The sequence below is a fragment of the Condylura cristata genome, unplaced genomic scaffold (genome assembly GCF_000260355.1).
Source record: "Condylura cristata isolate star-nosed mole 26May11 unplaced genomic scaffold, ConCri1.0 scaffold00020, whole genome shotgun sequence".
Lineage (NCBI taxonomy): Eukaryota > Metazoa > Chordata > Mammalia > Eulipotyphla > Talpidae > Condylura > Condylura cristata.
In genome coordinates this window covers 9,545,064-9,563,950 of record NW_004567121.1, presented here as the reverse complement: position 1 = coordinate 9,563,950, position 18,887 = coordinate 9,545,064, and the positions used below count along the sequence as shown (strand labels likewise).

Below are 18,887 nucleotides of genomic sequence, written 5' to 3'. Positions count from 1 at the left end.
GAAACTAAAGAATTATGCATGCTTTTACTAATTTCCCCCAAAAAATGACTTTCTTTTACCTATCCAACAACACTAGCACAAGATTATGTGTTACTTAATATATGTAAATTTATATATATATATATATAAGTTTATATATATATATATATAAAACAGTTTATAAACCTTACCCAGGAGGATGAAATTGTTATAATGATATTAAATTGATGTAACAAGAAGTGGGGCTAAACTGTCCAAATGTTATCTACTACAAAACTTTGCTATGAAGCTGGCAGTAATTCTGAAGAATTAATAAGCACAGCTAATGAAATGCTAAAATGTGAAAAGAGAATTATATATTACGAAGAAAAAAAAAGATGTACACACACACATCATTAGCAAATACAGGATACTGTGAATATTACAGGTATAAGGTTATTATAATTACTTTTTGTATTGTAAATGTAGGAAAATATAACTATAAGAAGAAAGAGAAGACAGGTGTAAGAAGGTGCTTGGTAAAGAAGTTTGAAAAACAAACAAGATTTCAAACAAAGTTATCTCTATCTTCTACTATAATAGGGAGCAAGAAGAAAGAATGAACAACTCTCAGTCAAAAATTAGAAAATAGATACTTGGATGAAGATTATGCTTGAAAAATGTTAATGGAATTAAACAAAGGAGATGACAAAATACTTAAAATTATAAACAATAATAATAAATCTACTTATTACTGAAGATGAAGAATATGCCATTGATATTAATTTTGTATAATGAATTCATATTCTTTCCACTATAAGGACTGTCAGAAGTAAGAATTCTCTTATCATGATAGGTGACCAAAATGAAACTACCACAGTTGAGGTAACACCATTGTAGTAGAACTTTAACATAACTTATTTTTGAATTACCATTCAAGGACATTTTGCCAGGGAAAGAACAACAGTTTTTTCAAGCTAAGTTATTTTTCTATAATCAATATAAAATTATTCTAATTTTGGGTGGAAGTCATGATACAAAAGGAAGAAAATCTATTTCATATCCAATTCATGTATTATTATCAGTGATTGCTGGCAAAAATCATTCTATAACCAGACCCTGCGTTGAAGATTATCAAGTTGTCAGCAGTGATGTATGAGGCAGAGTAAAGACAAGTTTGTTTTTCATGAGTTAGGCTGACCTTATTATAATTAAAGTTGAAAAAAATTGTTTTTGATTATTAAATACACTACAGAAGTCAGAGAGAAAAATTGTTTTCACTTGTAATATTATGAACATATTAAAATATCTGACTTCTTCATCTCTAGTGAAAACATTTTCTAATGGCAAGAATGTGAATATTGGCGGATAAATAGCACTTTTACAGCTTACTAATTATTTCAAAATAAAGTAAATTATATTATTAACAATTAAGAAATAATGGTTTAGAAAACTGTATTTTGAATACCTGGAAGCAAAGATGGGCAAAATACTACACGACATACACTTCAGTAACACCTCTCAAGATACAGCACCCAACACAACAATAGTTGAAGGAAAGGATAAACAGATGAGGCTACATCAAGTTAAAGAGCTTCTGTACAGCAAAAGAGACATTACAAAAAACAAACAGGCTGGGAAAAAAAATTTCTCACACGAAACTAGCAACAAAGGATTGATCACAAAAATATACAAAGAACTGATGAACCTCAACAAAAATAAACAACCCCATCAAAAAATGGGCAGAAGAGCTAAAAAGACACTTCTCCAAAGAGGAAATGCAGATGGCCAACAAGCATATAAAAAAATGTTCAACATCACTTGTAGTAAGGGAAATGCAAATTAAAAACACAATTAAGATACCACCTCACCCCAGTGAGAATGGCACATATTAAAACAACTAGTAACAACAAATGTTGGCGAGGATGTGGGAAAAAAGGAACTCTCTTGCACTACTGGTGGGAATGCAAACTAGTACAACCACTATGGAAAACTATCTGGAGGCTGCTCAAAACTGCTAAACATGGAGCTTCCATATGAACCAACAATCCTACTCCGAGGTATCTACCCAAAATACACAAAAACACTGATTCAAAAAAGACACCTGCACCCCCATGTTTATTGCTGATTTACAACTGGAAAGACATGGAAACAATCCAAATGCCCAAAAGTAGATGACTGGAATAAAAAGATGTGGTATGTATACACATGGATTATTATTGAGCAACCAAAAGAAAAATAAACATATGCCATTTGCAGCAACATGGATGGAGCTGGAAAAGATCATGCTTAGTGAAATAAGCTAGAAAGAAAAGGAAAAATACCGGATGGTTTCACTCATAGCAGGAGTATAAAGGACTAGGGGAGAAAATAATAATAATAATGATGATGAACAACTACATACCAGAGAAATTTTATGGGGGTGGAATGGGGAATGGGATCAAAAACAGTGGGGAGAGGGAAATTCACTGGACTATGGTGATGGCACACAGGTGATGTGGTGATGGAAAGCCCATGGGGATTACAACTAAGATGGAAAAAGGCACAAAATGATGTAAAAATAAACTACTATATTATTTTAAAAAATAGATCTGCCATAAAAAAAAAAGAAAACTGTATTTTGAGCTTACATCCACTACCAAAGCCTTTCCTTTGTACTGAAGTAGATTAAGAAGGATACCACCATAAAGTATATGTTATTCTTCTAAAAATGTTTACTAAAAATACAAACCCACTCTCAAGCTTCCAACTCATTGGCCTCCTTATAAATTAAGACAGTATGCAACCTGACAAAAGAAAGTATCTCATCTCCCTTGTATGCCCAGTACCAATTACAGACAGAAGATAGGCAATAATCACCGAGAGGGTAAATTTTTGAAAAAAAAAATTGTCTAAGATTTTCTATTTTTAGGAATCTATTCCTTTTTCAATGTGAGTGGGCTTCAGCATTACATTTGGGAAGATGGCAGTATAAATAGTATTAAACTGGCCATCCTCCCATAAATTATCTTTAGAGTAGACAAAATATGTAAGCCAACTTTTTGTTACTAAGAGGCAGATGACTACGATTCTTGAGGAAAGGAAAAATTGGAGCTATGTACCATGATCACTCCAAGAGACATTTATTTGAAGAAAGAGTACTCTAAGTAGAGTAAACAGTTCAAGCAGTATACAGCATTCCTTTGAATCTACAGAGGGAGAAATTACAGAATTTAAGCAGCTGAAATCTGTGGGGCAAGGCCTCAGAGAAAAGAGAGCTATGGAGAGAGTAAGCCTCAGTGTGGAGGTTGTCTAAGAATCCCTGGATAAGGTGTGGATTACACATAGACAAGGCAGGAGGAAGCTTACCAGAGAATTGTGAAAGGGTAAGAATGGACCAGAAATAACCAGAGGTCAAACAGTGCTGAGGAGCAATGAACTTATAGAAGTTTTGGCCCAAGCAGAGTGGTGAAACCAAATGATATCGCTTTAACACCATGTACATCTCCTGAAATACCCAAAAAGCAGAGCTTCAGATGTTAAGAACCATATCTGAAGAGTAAGGCATACTCTAGGGTTGCTCTGACAAGCCAAAAACAAAGCCTGACAAAGGGCCCTCCATGGTGGCACAGCAGGTTAAAGCACAGCACTAAGAAGCTAAACCCACTTCAGCATGAGTTTGATCCCCACCTGCCCCAGAGGTGATCCCACATGGCGAGGCAAACCTTTCCTGAACCGCCTGCCCAGTGCTCCCCTAAGCCGTGTACTTCATCAGTCTGCCAGTTCCCCACTCTTGTCTCTGGTGAAGCCTCTCACCACTCCACACCTCTGGTCTGTGCCCCAGATCTGAATGAATAAATAAATAAATCTTAAAAAAATAAATAAATAAAAAGTAAAGCCTGACAAAAAGCTGAAAAAAGACAGATGAGCTGAGCCTCATAAGTTGGAGGGCTTGGGAAATCCCTTAAATGCTCCACAAAGCTAATCTAACAAAGCATAAAACTAGGGCTAAATAAGTTCAAGGTGATAATCCAGTAAATGATTTACCTATTAGGTAAAAAAAATTAAATCAACATTTCTCAGAGGAAGATAACAGAATTCAAATCTCCATAAAATATTATCACAATATCCAATATACAAGTCAGAAAGATGTCAACAGAAACAGACCTAGAGGTGGTCCAGAAATTGTATTTAACAATTTAACTAAAGTATCTATTATAAATATGCCTTTAAAACTTAGGGAAAAGATCTTCAGTGTTTGTGTGTATGCAAACATAGTATACATATATACACATAGAAGACCTCAGCAGAGAAAAAGAAAACTTGAAGAAAAAAAAGGAAATTCTAAAAGTAGGAAAAATAAACGCATAAATAAAAGATTAGGAAAAATGTTAAAAGTCAGCAAATCTGAAGATATCAATATAAATCACCCAACCTAAATGAGTGAAAAAAAAAAAGAAGAAGGAAAATCAACGGTGCATCAGGGACTTGTGGGACAACATTAAACAGCCCATCATAAATGTAATTGGAGTCCCAAATGGGGAAAAGAGTAATGAGATAGAAAATGTATATTTTAAGAGATAATGGCTGATATTATCCAAAATTTTACTTTAAAAACAAAACAAAAGCCAAAGACCCCAGAAAATCAGCAAACTACAGTGCTTTGAAAGAAGTTACTGTAGTGTTCATGACCTCACACACTAAGTAAATTAAGAATGACCATGCAAACATATCTGACAGTTCTGCAGAAGAGTTCCAAGAATTAGAAAAGGAGTTGTAAGCAAGCCACTGAAATCAACTTAACAGTTCTAATAGTTTTCAAAATTTTTTTTAATAAAATCGCCCATATGACCATGTCCTAAAGATTTTGCAAAAATTAATGAAACTATTCAGTAGTGCCAGAAACTATATTTAAGCACAAGCTATAGCTTATTAGATCTAAACTATTTGCCTTCATGAAACTTCCATTCTAGTAGGTGAGACAGATATTAAACAAACACAAAAGAGAAATAAAGTAAGTTCTGATAAGAAAACTATAAAAGAAATTGACTGGGTCAGTAGACAATGACCCTGACAATGACGATGCTACTACATTAGAACAGGGTACAGAGGTTAGCTTTCTGACACAGATACTTCTCTGAGGCATCGTTGGTGATTTAGAGCTTTTAACAAGAATCTTTGCAGGTAACAAAGTCTTTTACATTTTATTTATAGACCAAATCTTCCTGGTAAAGACCATATTTGATATTTGCTTGGAAATCTTAATTTAAGTCCTCCTAATTTAAGACTTATGCTCTCAGTAGAAACTGAGTGATTTCAAAACCAAGTTCTGGCTCCTTAGTGTTTAAAATTTTCCCTTTTACTAAACTCTATCTTCTCACATTTCCTCCAAAATAATGTATATCTTGCTTATTTCTCAAAATAGTAGTCATAAAAAGTCCTATAAAGAGTTTAATGATGTATGATGTGACTCATAGATATACTCAAACAATAGGGTTTCTAAGAAGATTAAGAGTGTAGTTCCCTGTGTGCAAGCTCAAAGCAAAGAAGGGCTTCTCTTAGGACTTTTTTATTGTCAGTTTTAGTTTTATCTGGTACAGTGAACTATGGGAAGGTTCACAGAAAACGCGCAAAGGTTTAAAAAATTATATTAAAAGCTTGAGAAAGATAGACTGAAAGAGAAAGTACAAATTGAAGAGAGAGCAGCCCTTATAACCACTAACAGTCACAACCCTGCCTACTAGCTTCTGGCACATTACCATTTATCTTATGTTTATGGATTTGCTTATTCTCAAGATTTCATGTGCTATAAATGGAATCACACAACACATAGCCTTTAGTGTCAGATCTCTCCTGGCCTCTTGCTGTTCTCCTTAGCAGTGAATTTCAATAGATTGGCCTATTCAGTTCCCCACTCTGTCCTGGTGAATCATCTCACCCCCGCCCACCTCAGCACCTCTGGCCTACACCCCAGTTCTTCTATGCAAAAATTAAGTGATTTAAAAAAAATAATAATAGTAATAATAAAAAATAAGTGACTTCAAAGATGGTAATGCATAAAGAATCCAGGTGGAAGAAAAAAAGCATGAAGGAAAAAATGAAGTAACACTTTATAATTAAGTATATATTAAGTATATATACCCAATACAAAAATGTTTATCCTAGAAGGGGAAGAGAAAACAAGTCAGAGAAGTTATTCAAAGAAATAAGAGAAAAAACAAACAAGGAGAAAGAACTAAATATGTAAGTCCTAAAACTAAAAGAACACTAGGTTACCAAAATGGAACTAGACATGTACCAATGGGCATAATATTGAAACTTCTATGAATTCTAGACAAACGAAGAATATTGACGTTAGTTATGGGGAAGAAACAGATAACCTGTCCTTACACCAGACTTACAACTGACTTTTCTGAGGAAATAATGTGGTCAATAAGTAAATGAAATGACATGACCAAATATTTAAAAAGACAAAAATTGCCAGCTAAAGGAGTCCTCAAATAAACAGAAGCTGAAATGGTTGTAACACTGGACCATTCCTCCAAGAAATACTTTAAGAAATTCTCTCATCTAAGTTGAAAGAAGAACAGCCACATAAATGAAACAGATAAAAGTAAAAATGAAGGATAAAATGGCAGAGCAGACCCTTACATCTCAGTTAGAAGCTTAAATGTAAGTGTACTGAACTTACTAGTTAAAAGACACAGTGTAACTAGATGGATCAAAAAACAGAATCCGGGCCCTCCCTGGTGGCGCAGCGGGTTAAAGCACTGCACAAAGAAGCTTAAGCAATTTCCGCATGAGTTCAATCCCAGCCTGCCCCGGAGGAGATCCACATGGCGCAACAGACTTCTCCTGACTACTTCATCGATCTGCCTATTCTGTACCCCACTCCGTCTCTGGTGAATCCTCTCACCCTCCGCATCTCTGGCCTGTACCCCAGTTCTGTACGAATAAATAAATTAATCTTTAAAAAAAAAAAAATACAGAATCCAACTTTCTTCTGTCTTCACCACATAGAACTGAGCTCCAGATAAGGAGCAAGTGGGACCCAAAGAAAGGCAGAGATACCATACTTATATCAGATAATACAGACTTCTAGCTTATAATGCAACATGAGATAAGGCTGGCCATTATATAATTATTAAAACCAACACATCATGAAGACATAACTTTCATCAATATATATTCATCAAATGAAAGCACATCAGAATATATTTGGCACTTACTATCAAATCTGAATATGGGAAATCAAGAGCAACACATGGGGTTGGGGAGCAGGTTCAACGCTATACTTTCATATAAACCATACAGAAAATACACAGGGACTTAAGAGCCTTAAAAAACTAGAACATATGGCCCTCCCTGGTGGCGCAGCGGGTTAAAGCACAGCACTGAGAATCTAAAGCCGCTTCCGCATGAGTTTGATTCCCATCTGCCCCGGAGGAGACCACATGGCGAGGCAGACCTCTCCTGACCCGCCCGCTGCTCCCCTCAGCAGTGTACTTCATAGATCTGCCTGTTCTGCTCCCCACTCTGTCTCTGGTGAAGCCTCTCACCGCCCCTGAGTCTCTGGCCTGTACCCCAGTTCTGTATACACAAATAAAAAAAAATTAGAACATATAAGCTTAATAGACATCTAGGAGGCACTGCCCTCCAAAAAAGGTGAGTACACATTCTTTTCAAATGCACATAAGACATTCTCCAAGATTGGCCACACACTGTGTTACAAAACAAGTACCAATAACTTTGTGAAAACTGAAATCAACCAAGTGTCTTCTCAGATCACAATGGTATCATTAGAAATGAACCACATAAAGAAAGCAGGAAAACCTCTAATATGTAGAGGATGAACAACACACTACTGAATTGACTACTGGGTTAATGAGAAAATAAAGAAATTAAAAATTATCTCAAGACAAAAATGAGGACACAGCCTACAAGAAAGAAGTAAAAAGCAATACAGGCCAACATTAAAAAATAAGAGCTCAAATAAATTAGTTCATCTCTCATCCTAAGGAAGTAGAAACAGATGAACATGAAAAGCCGGTAAAAAGGAAATAATAAAAATTAGAGCAGAAACAAAATGAAATAGAAATAAAAAATGACAGTCTAAAAAATTAATGAAACCAAAATCCTGTTTTTAAAAATAAACAAAATACAACTCTAGCAAGCATCATGAAATAAAAGAGAAAAAGTCAAATAATCAAAAATGAAAGAGAAGCTACAACCAGCATCTCAAAAATTCAAAGAATCATCAGAGATTACTATGAGCATTTGTATGCTAGCAAGGTAAATAACCTAGACAAGATGGACAAATTCAAAGAAATATACAACCAAAAAAGACCAAATCAGAAAGAAATAGAAAACCTGAGCAGCCTTTCCTCCCCTTTATTCAAGCAGGTGACTAGTTAAAACAGCAGAAAAGAAAAATAGAAGTTCTAGGGTGGGAACACCACCCTACAATGCTTATTATAGTACTGAAGAAACATAAGATCAAAAGTCTAATAAACCAAGAATGACATGAAAATATCCTTTGCTGCAATAATTTCTATAGAGATAGTTTATACTTTTTGAAAAAAACAAGTTTTTCCATTTCCTAAATTAGACAGAAAAAGAAAAAAGCAAAACAAAGTAATCTGAGAAAACATACCCTAGAAACAAAGTATTTCTGAAATGTAGAAAAAGAAATGAAATCAGTCTTTCACTCACACAAAATTTCTGACCAAAATTAAAAATTATTATTATTTCTGACCATAGTCCCACATGACTCAAATTAGGATCTCAACTGGGAGAACTATAACAGATGTTTACATTTAAATACATTTAAATAATAAATTTAGGAGCCATGAACAACAATTATTATTTAATGCAGCATCATTAAAGAACACATTTTTAAAAGTGGAATTTTTAGAAGTGTAATTATCCTACCAAATGTTCTTTTGGAAAATTGCCCACTATCACTATTTTTCTTGAAAACTGTTAGAGGCAAGTTTTATACCAAAAGCCAAATTTTACTTCTATAAGCTAGAAATATATTCTCAGAATATCTGAAGCTCAGATTTTGGTATAAGAAACCTCACAGTCAGTGAGGTTGTAATGAACATTTTAACAACAGGCTATCTTCTAGTTCCCACATCAGACTCACATCTGAAAATGTCAGGACTCACCTATATATTCTGTTAGTACATTTGACTTACATATGATTTTTAATTATATCCATGCTTTTTAAAGTTTACATGCACTCAATTCTCTATTGAGCACTTTAATTTTTTTATATAATTCAAAAACAAAATAATCTTTTCACTGTATTATTTAATTGTAACATTTCTTCCTCTCAGGAAACAAAAAAGAATGTTCTTAAGTCATTTATCTACTTGGTATTTCTCTGGCTCTGTGGTTACACTGACATCTGGTGGCTGAGGAAGAAAAGTCCACCACACTGCAGGGATAAGAGAATTTTCTAGTTTGCTAATTTAGGCTATCTGACTTCAGAGTTTGTTTCTCCAAAGCTGAATCTTGGTGAAACCCAAGAGAGTAGAACTACTAAAGTATTCTAATTCCAACCATGGCAAACATTAGTTGCCACCCTTCACTTTGGCCATGTGATTGCCAAATATATAAAATCTTCTCTTCATTATTTTAAGAATGTCGCTGGATAAGCAGGATTACTCAGTTATGTATTTCATAATTAAACTTTACAATCAGAATAGTTACAAAGTAACTATTCCCATTGAGGATACATGTACATAATTTCAAAACATTTTCTCTATCAAGATAGATTTATATAATGTGTCCTGGCCAGTCTGAAGTATGGAATTTTGTTAATTATTAAATTATAATCAAGTTATACCCAGTGACTAAAAATCTGAAAGATATATACTTATGAGAAAAACCATAACCTCATGAGAAAAAAACATTATGTTTATGTTAAGAATTTAACAAAAAGGTATGGTGCATACCCACCCAATTTTACATAGGGCCACTGACATATACCATGGTTTCTGACAGAGAGAAATATAATGGCCAACTCCAATTAGATATTGGAGACTATATCCAAAAGCACACCTTCAAGAAGTTACACATAGGTCATAAAAGTAATAAACTTAAAATTCCACTGTCTTATTATGCTTTATTTTTTCATGTCTCCCAGGGAGCAGAAATAAGAAAAACATCTGATTTCAATAATACATTCCCTAAACTTCTAGAACTATAACATTGAATTCTGCCACTTTCTGGAATTTTCACATTTCTGAACCACTCAAATAGCAGGATTCTTTCTATAGAAGATACTGCTGTATGATCTCCCTATGGATAGCTTAGAGAATCAATCCATTATACTCATAAGTTCTTACAAAACAAAAAATATTTGGAAAAATTATCCTTTACCCAAAGGATTTCTAAGAACAACACTTCTTTTTCAGCTGAAATAGTAGTTATAATTATATATAATTGACATTATATATAATTGACTGGCCGATGGTGATAATGTTTATAATTGACAGTTTTGCATTTAACTATGTAATGATAAAGTTTGGTATCCACAAAGGCATACTGTACAGCAGTATTTGCTACTCAGTATACGTCACAGAATGGCTGTCAATCTGAAAACCGTCCCTCTCAACAAGGTAAAAAGTTTTGACAGAACGTAAATCAATAGTGTCCCTAAGCACACTGTAGGTGGGCAGACAATCTTCCTGAAACAAGATTACCTTGATGAAGCAGCACACTGATAGACTGACATTTTTAGTAGTACCTCCTAGGATACCTAAAGAGAACAGAGACTGCATGATTTGGGCAGGGGCAGAGGTCGTGGTGAAGAGCTCATCTAGGTCTATTTTCACCATAAACTAGAATATTAAATTATTATAAATTTAATAAATACTGAAATCAAGAATTTTTGTATGTTAAAAATTAATGATGTGGCAAAACATTTCTCCTTACTCTTCTTATAAAGCATTCAAAAACAATTAATCCAAAATCAGCAAATTAGAAGTAGAAATTCTTTAGTTAGCAAAACTAGGATTCAGCTAAAATTCTTTATCACATAATAATAAAAATACAAAAGTAAAAGAGCTTCCAAAAAATGAAGGTTAATCTTAGGTATTTGTGAGAAGTGGAGAAAAGACGTCTTAACTACATATCTCAGAGAAAAACTAGCAAAGTAAACTTGTCAAATTTGTGAAATGTAAAACATAAACTTCCAGCAGAGAAGAATTCATGGAGTAGCAGTAAGAATTTTTCTGGAATCAGATGAAAACTGAAACTCAGAAGACTGGATCTAAAAAAAGAAACACACCTTTATATTTGAAAGAGCAGTCTGCCTCTACTACCATAGAAGAGAAGCTGCAATTCAAATTCCCACAGATAACTATGCCCATTGACTGCTGAACAATGGCTAACTGAACTCACACCTCAAAATCTTAAATCAAAAGGAAAACTAGTAATCTGAAATGTGGTTTTAGCTCCTTCCCATTAAAAATCTTCCCAAAAATAGCAGATCAAATTATTCCAGATGAGTTATCACAAAGAATCAGCACTTATTCATACAAAAGCACAAAAGGGTAGGAGGAGTTACAAAGAAAACTGTTAATACATACCCTCCCCGAAAAAAACACCCTCTTAATATTTTGTAAAAATACTGTCATAAACTAAAGAAAATGAAATTGCAATTAACCTTTTTTTGTAAATTTTTAAAAGTCATTGAAAAAAGGAACAATTATAAATCCTCAAGTAAAAGATGGCTAGATGACATGAAACAATGTAGTATATACTTACACACACACACATCTACACATATTTAGAAAGTTTGGAAATTTAGAAAAAATCTGGAAAAAATAAGACAATCATAGAAATGTAATTGGAATTGAAAAAATATTACAGATTGAACATTTCTGAAAAGGGACACAGAAGTTTTATAAAAAAGACAGAGTGTTATTAGAAGGAATTAAGATGCCAGAAAAGATGAAAATGTAATTTCCAAAGACAATGAAAAAAGATGTAACTAGCAAATACCAGCAAAAAAAAGTGAGAAAAAGTTACAAAAGGATAAAACAAAGATACAGAATTGCTCATCATTAAAAGTTTAAAGTTTAAATCTATTATTCAAACATGACTAACAAAATAAAAGGATATATAAATATACTTAATTCTATTAAGGTATAAAAAGAAATATAACATATAACCTAGTTCCTAAATGCTTACAACAAGGGATGAAACCATATCACAACCCTCAAACAACAGAGGGACACCTCCCTGCTGGCACAGGGGCTAAGCCTCATGCTAACACCACTATGGCCTGACTTGAGCCCATCCAGGGAGCATTTAACCCACACAAGGCACAGCAGACCTCTCCTGTTTCCCCTCACCACTGCTCCCTTCAGCAGTATATTTTAGTAAATTTGCCTGTTCAGCTCCCCACACTGTTGCTGGTGAATCCTGTCACTACCCCAACACCTGACTCCAGTTCTTCTATGCATAAATAAATAATTCTTCGAAGAAATAAGTTTTTAAAATAAGGATATAATTAAATTCAAAAGCTTAAGAAACAACATAATATAAAAACATAAAAGTAAACATTACAATGTGAAACTAATACTTTTTCAATATAACTTTTTAGTTAGTTCCATAATTATAATCTGAGAAAGTGCAAAATCATTTTTTGAATAATTAACATGCCCTCAGGGGTCCTGGTGGCTCAGGGGTTAATACTGCCAGCCACAGCAGAATGAGATTTGAGTACAATCCCAGAACAGGGAGACAACACACATGGTGCAGCAGACCTCTCCTGTCTCACTGCTTCCCTCAGCAGATCTGCCTGATCTGCTCCCTGTTCTGTCTCTGGTGAATCCTCTCACCCCCTGTACCTCTGGCCTGTATCCCATTTCTTGTATGCATAAATAAATAAAATAAATCTTTGAAAAATAACAAAAACATGTCCTTAAATAAAAATGTTGAAGTTACCATCTCAGGGGAAGATGATTAATCAGTTTTTTGAAAAAAATCTAATAAGAACACTGAGATAAGGTTTAATATATATTAAATATATAAATACCAAATCTAAAAATTCTAAGCACCTCAAAAAACATTATAACCCTATGAAAATCATGAAGATACAAGTAAAAAGTGAAATACATAGTGGTGTGATCGATTGTGGAATGTATCACCAGTGTCAGTTAAAAAATATGCTACATGAGCTAAAATATACGTTTTACAGTTAAATATTTAAATAGGCAGCCTTACATAACACTATTTATCAAACATTTTGTTCTTACTAAACATCACTGTTATGTTTAACATTGAAGGTTACATAAAATAAGCAGACTCAGAAGAACAAAAAATGAAAAACAATCTATCAAAAGCCAAACCTTCATGCTGTGCAGTTCCCACAGAAATTGTTCTATGAAGTCACACAGAGTTGGATTTGAGCCTTCAATTTATCTCATTTTATAGATAGAAAAATAAAAAGAAAATCTATTTCCTATCTAATTTTTGGAAATATATTTTTAGAATATATTTTACTGTGTTCACCTAACTGCAAGGAGTGGGGAAAGAAATGAGAATGGAGAAAATAAGTATGCGGGTAGAATATTAGTTAAAATGTAAACTTTAAAGTATATCTGAGTCCAATAAAAAGTTCTGGAAAGATAGTTTTTCTCATGGAAAGATACAAGTTTTCTAAATTTTTCCTCTCTTGTATGTCTCTCATTTTGACTATTTCTGCCTCTGAAGAGTTCTTTTTTGAAGTTCACAAATCTTGCTGAATTCAGTGTAGGAAAGATGCTCCCATTATAAATGCTGAAGTAGATTTTCTAACCCATGGCATTCAAACTTAAGTTCAATCATCATTACATATCACTGATGTCAATGACATTCTTTTTTTTCAGTAACCTGGTAAATTTCCATAATTCTGTATTTGTTTTTTTAACCCATGATCTTCAGTGATTCCATTCTGTAGCCTCTTGCAACAATCTAGGTGGCAACATGGCCATCAGGGTAGGTATGAATAGTGATCCATAAAGGCAACAAATTAAGTGGTTTAATGGATTAGCTGGTGATTTCTTCCATATAACACTGATTTCTTAATGCTTAGAAAAAGCAAATGCAAACATAAAACACTCATAAGTAACCTTTTAACTAGTGCTACTATTTAAGCAAAAGGACAATCAGACAGCAGCAATGGTGACTAAATTCAGAACAGATTTTACAACTTTAAATAAACACAAAGATATTTCCAAATGATTTATCACCAAAGTAGAAAACAAAGGCAGAACTTTTAAAAATACACCTTTGGGTCCCTCCCTCGTGGTGCAATGGGTTAAAGCACAGCACTGTGGGGGGATAAGCAGCCACTGAAGCACAAGATTGCTTCCAGCCAGGGAGGTGGCCCAACGGGCATGGAGACCTCTCCTGACCCGCCCACTGTTCCCCTCAGCAGTGTACTTCACTACTTCTGCCTATTCTGTTCCCTACTCTGTCTCTGGTGAATCCTCTCACCCCCTGTACCTCTGGCCTATACCCCAGTTCTTATATGCATAATAAATCTTTAAAAAAAAATACATCTTTGGTGTCAGAATCAAAGGGGCAGTATAACATTTGTCATGGAATAAATTGTAAATATATCTCTGTGGGAAATTGAAACAGTTACTTTAAAAATTAATTAAAGTAAAATAACGGCATCTGTACCACAAATAAATACTTCACCTAAAAACAGTGGTGTGGTTTCCTCTAAAGTTGTTTCATTAGGATCTGCTCCAGCTTCTAAAAGAATCTGTACAATCTTCCAATGTCCTTGACTTGCAGCAAGATGTAATGCAGACAAGCCTTCAAAAGTCTTTGTCTTAATGTAGTTTTCAGATGACTCTAAGAGATAAAAGAATACAAGTAGAAGATTATATCTACTTTTTGGGATTAAAAAAGAAAGATTCCAAGAAAAAAATTAATGAAGTATAAGTAATTTATAAGCTAGAACTCTCCTAATTTAGAAATTCAGAAAATAAAAAAACAACACAATAGTCATAGTGTGAACAGCCTCTGCTATTCTAAACACATGAACTGCCCAAAAACTAATTTTTGGTGGGTGAGAGAAGAGTGATAAGAGTTGAAAGGTAACACTAAAACAAGATCTGAAGAGGAAGCAATCATTGCATCAGCAAGAGATTTTGCTGTTATTATTATTACTGAAATACAAACAAATTTGATTTATTTCTACATTTATATGAGGGAAATGGTCTCATCTCTAACATTATTTCCTGTACTCAACTAATAAATTAATGTAGCTTACAATAATTCTTTTTCTAATTTAGGACTACAGTCTAGTAATAATGAAGACTGCATTTCTAAAATAATAAAAGTGCACTAAATCTATACAGCAGCTAAAGGGGAAAATTGTAGCATAACTCTATTCTGATATGGAAAGAGAAAGAACAGTTTATCAAGGATGAGCTTTCTTACTAGAAAAGAATAGTCAAATTTCTATGCCCCTAGAGAAAGTTTGCAAACTCAAGCTACAGAATTAACTTCAGATTCTGAAAATGCATATTAAGACTTTTTTTTTTAAGATTGTTTTTATGAATCTATGCATAAAACAGATGGGGTGCAGGCCAGGGGAGGGGGCGGGGGGTGAGAGGATTCACCAGAGACTGTGGGGAGCAGAACAGGCAGATCAACGAGGTACACTGCTGAGGGGAGCAGCGGGCGGGTCAGGAGAGGTCTGCCGCGCAATGTGGATCTCCTCCGGGGCAGGCGGGGATCGAACTCATGCAGAAGTAGCTTTTGATTCCCAGCACAGTGCTTTAACCCACTGCGCCACCAGGGAGGGCCCATATTAAGACTTTTAAATGTGAGGCATAAAATCTGCTTTTGTATTGTCTCTAAATATTAAACTATAATAGACATTAGAACATGTGATTTAAAAAGCATTAACGACAAATTTCCTGCATTATGAGTCCCACTCATGAGGTAATGAGAGTTAATCATTGTAATGAGCTACAGACCCAGAAGTCTAATTTTTTAGGAAATATACCTAATGATGACAAGTATACAGAGAAGAAGAATCTGAATATTTATGAACGGTGGAATGTAAGTGGCTCAGTGAATCTATAGCATGCAGTGTAATATTCAACCTCAGTTTAACTTTTTCAAATGAGTACGTGATTAAATGTTGGTCGTATGCTACAATGGGAAAACATGAGCTTTAGTGTCAAAGAAAAATGAATTCAAATCAAATGTCCTAGTTTTTGTTATGTAACCTTTGATAAGTCAAAAACCTTTGATCTTTTCACCAACAAAATGGGGTTAACAATAAGTCAGTAGCAGCTTTGTGTGTGACAGGTAACTTGAGCCAAGCATCTACTATGATGCTTCTTAAAATGCAGTTGATCTGGGCCCTCCCTGGTGGCAGCGGGTTAAAGCACTGCACTAAGAAGCTTAAGCCACTTCCGCATGGGTTGGATCCCCACCTGCCCCGGAGGTGACCACATGGCGAGGCAGACCTCTCCTGACCCGCCCACTGCTCCCCTAGGCAGTATACTTCGTCGATCTGCCTGTTCTGCTCCCCACTCTGTCTCTGGTGAATCCTCTCACCCTCCACATCTCTGGCCTGTACCCCAGTTATATATGAATAAATAAATAAATCTTAAAAAAAAAAATGCAGTGATCTGTCACCATTTCCTCTTCCCTGCCCCATTTCCCAAGGTCTGAATCTCTCATTTGCTCTCACCAAGTCTTCCACTCAATGGTGTGATGGTTAACGTTAAGCTGACTCTCCAGGAGGGGAAAAAAAAACCTGGGTTTGTAGCACAGGCTAATTTCTATGGTGTATATCAGATCTCAAGTTACAAGCATGAAGTCAACTTAATATAGTTGGAAATAATTGTAGTTGCACCTGCTACTCCCTGTCCCATTGCTCCATTTCTCCACAAGACCTTTTACCTTTTAAAAGCATCTTTTTTGTTTAAATATTTATTGTCTGACAACCCTTAATAAAAAAATCAAGAAAGAAGTTAACTTTTCTGTCCTGCTCTGTATGGTGTCCCCAGAAAATACAAAGTGAAAGAAATAGGGAAGATTCCCAAAACTAAGAGAAACTGAAAAGTATAAAAAAAAAAGTGTAATGGAAGATAAACATTCACACCCTCAATTTCAGCAACACTATGTGCTGGTTTTGTTTGTAAAAGGAAGAAAGAATAAACATGACCAGTAACTACCAAATGTTTAAATTGTAACCACAGGCTACTTTTGCCACATTACCTAGCTCAGAACATAGAAAAGGGCCAAGCACAGGCACGTTCATATAAAGGATTTTTACAGATATCCAGTTCAAACACCATTCTGATATAATCCAAGGCAGCAATTTTACCATTCTTAATAAATGAGCTGCAGGCAGTTATTTTATGGTTGTAGAAAAGGAAACAATAAGTCATGTAATACTATTTGCATCTGTGTTCTTAACACATCTGGGCCTAGCCTCCCATACTTTTAATTTACTTTACCTGCATGAATTAACATCCGCAAACATTCTACAGAATTATGATAAGCTGCTTCATGAATTGGCATCCATCCTCTGTTATCAGCAACATCAATGCTGCGTCCCTTTCTGAGCAGTTTTCTCAAGACTTTCACATTACCTTCCCTGGCAGCAAGCCCAACTGTGGAACATGTGTCAGAATAAGCCTCTGTAAAATCCATTCTTTTGACCAGTCTACAAAAGAAGGTAAAAAGAAAACACAATAATCAATGAAACACCATACTCCTAGAGACTAAACAGATAGCAAAAGGAGGCGCCTGTCCTGCATCTTTCATATGACTGCTTAAGGAAGAGCCTGAGGTGAAGAAAGTCACCTCTCAAGCATAGCCTCTGCTGCTGTCTAAACCAGAAAGTCTCTGTTTTGGTGAATCAAGATTCTTTGGAATGTTTTTATTAAAGCTATCAAGGGAGTTTTAAGTATTCTATCTTTCCTTCTCTGGAAATGTTGTCTAAGAGGCTCCTTTCTGCAGACCTGTGTTACTATTCATAGTCTACTAAATGTGCTCAATGGAACTCTATACATAAAAGAATTACATACCTTCAGTTAATCACAAATGCATCTTCTATTATGCAGACACTTAACTACCACCAATGATCAGTCTAAAGAATCAATTTATACCTCCATAGGAAAAAGCAAAACCCAAAGGCTACAAAAAGAATGAAAGACATGAAAATAACAAAGACATGCAAAAAATCTAGTTTTTTGCTTCAGCTGATCTTTTTTAGGAGGCTATACCCTAAGGTTTTCTTTCCTTCATGAAACAACCCCACTTACTGAATATACTTAAATGGACAAAGGACATAAAAAGAGGAATCCAACTTTCCTCCACCAGTCCAGAAAGTTCTTCTTAGCATTACTGTCCTTTTCCTCATTATTTCCCTTCAAAGTTCACATCAGTTTCCCCTGGAGTTAGCACCCAGTATAGCTCTCAGTAAATACCCCTCACAAATACAAATTCTTGTTACTCATTCTATGAGGCAGGTTGCACTAAGATTCAGGTTTCTCAGAATATTTACTCTAAGGAGTAGTTCTCAGTAACATTCAGATTCCACATACCCTTTTAGGTTTTCTAAAGATCTCAGGTAGCAGTTGAGGAAATGTCAGCAACACGTCTCTTTCAATACAGGTAAAAAGCTTTTTATTCATTTGTTTATTGATGAATTAGGATAGGAGGTGGGGTGGGGGGTGGGGTAAGACAATTCACCACAAACAGAATGGGGAGCAGAATGGCACATCTACTGAAACTGAAATACACTGCGAAGGGGAGCAGAGGGTGAAACAGAAGAGCAATATATCCCACGTGGGTTAGTTCCATAGCTGGGAGACCCAAACGAGGCCACAGTAGTGAGAGCACAGGAAATTAACCCCTATGCCACCAGAGAGGCCCCCTCTAGGTGATTCTTTTTAAATATTCTTGTACTT

General features: G+C 34.9%; 1 protein-coding gene across 4 annotated transcripts in view; it reads right to left on the bottom strand.

Moving 5' to 3' along the window:
• Window positions 1-18,887, bottom strand: part of LOC105853159 (ankyrin repeat and SOCS box protein 3) — a 102,605-nt gene that overhangs the window by 24,099 nt on the left and 59,619 nt on the right. For 3 of the 4 annotated variants that reach the window (XM_004686203.2, XM_012727433.1, XM_012727434.1), the window contains exons 2-3: window positions 17,430-17,638; window positions 14,641-14,799 (exon numbers count right to left, since the gene is read on the bottom strand). In XM_004686203.2, coding sequence (XP_004686260.2) covers window positions 14,641-14,799; window positions 17,430-17,625 — 355 coding nt within the window. In that variant the 5' untranslated portion in view covers window positions 17,626-17,638. The remainder of the gene's footprint in view (window positions 1-14,640; window positions 14,800-17,429; window positions 17,639-18,887) is intronic. The other variant, XM_012727435.1, reaches the window with a different exon arrangement.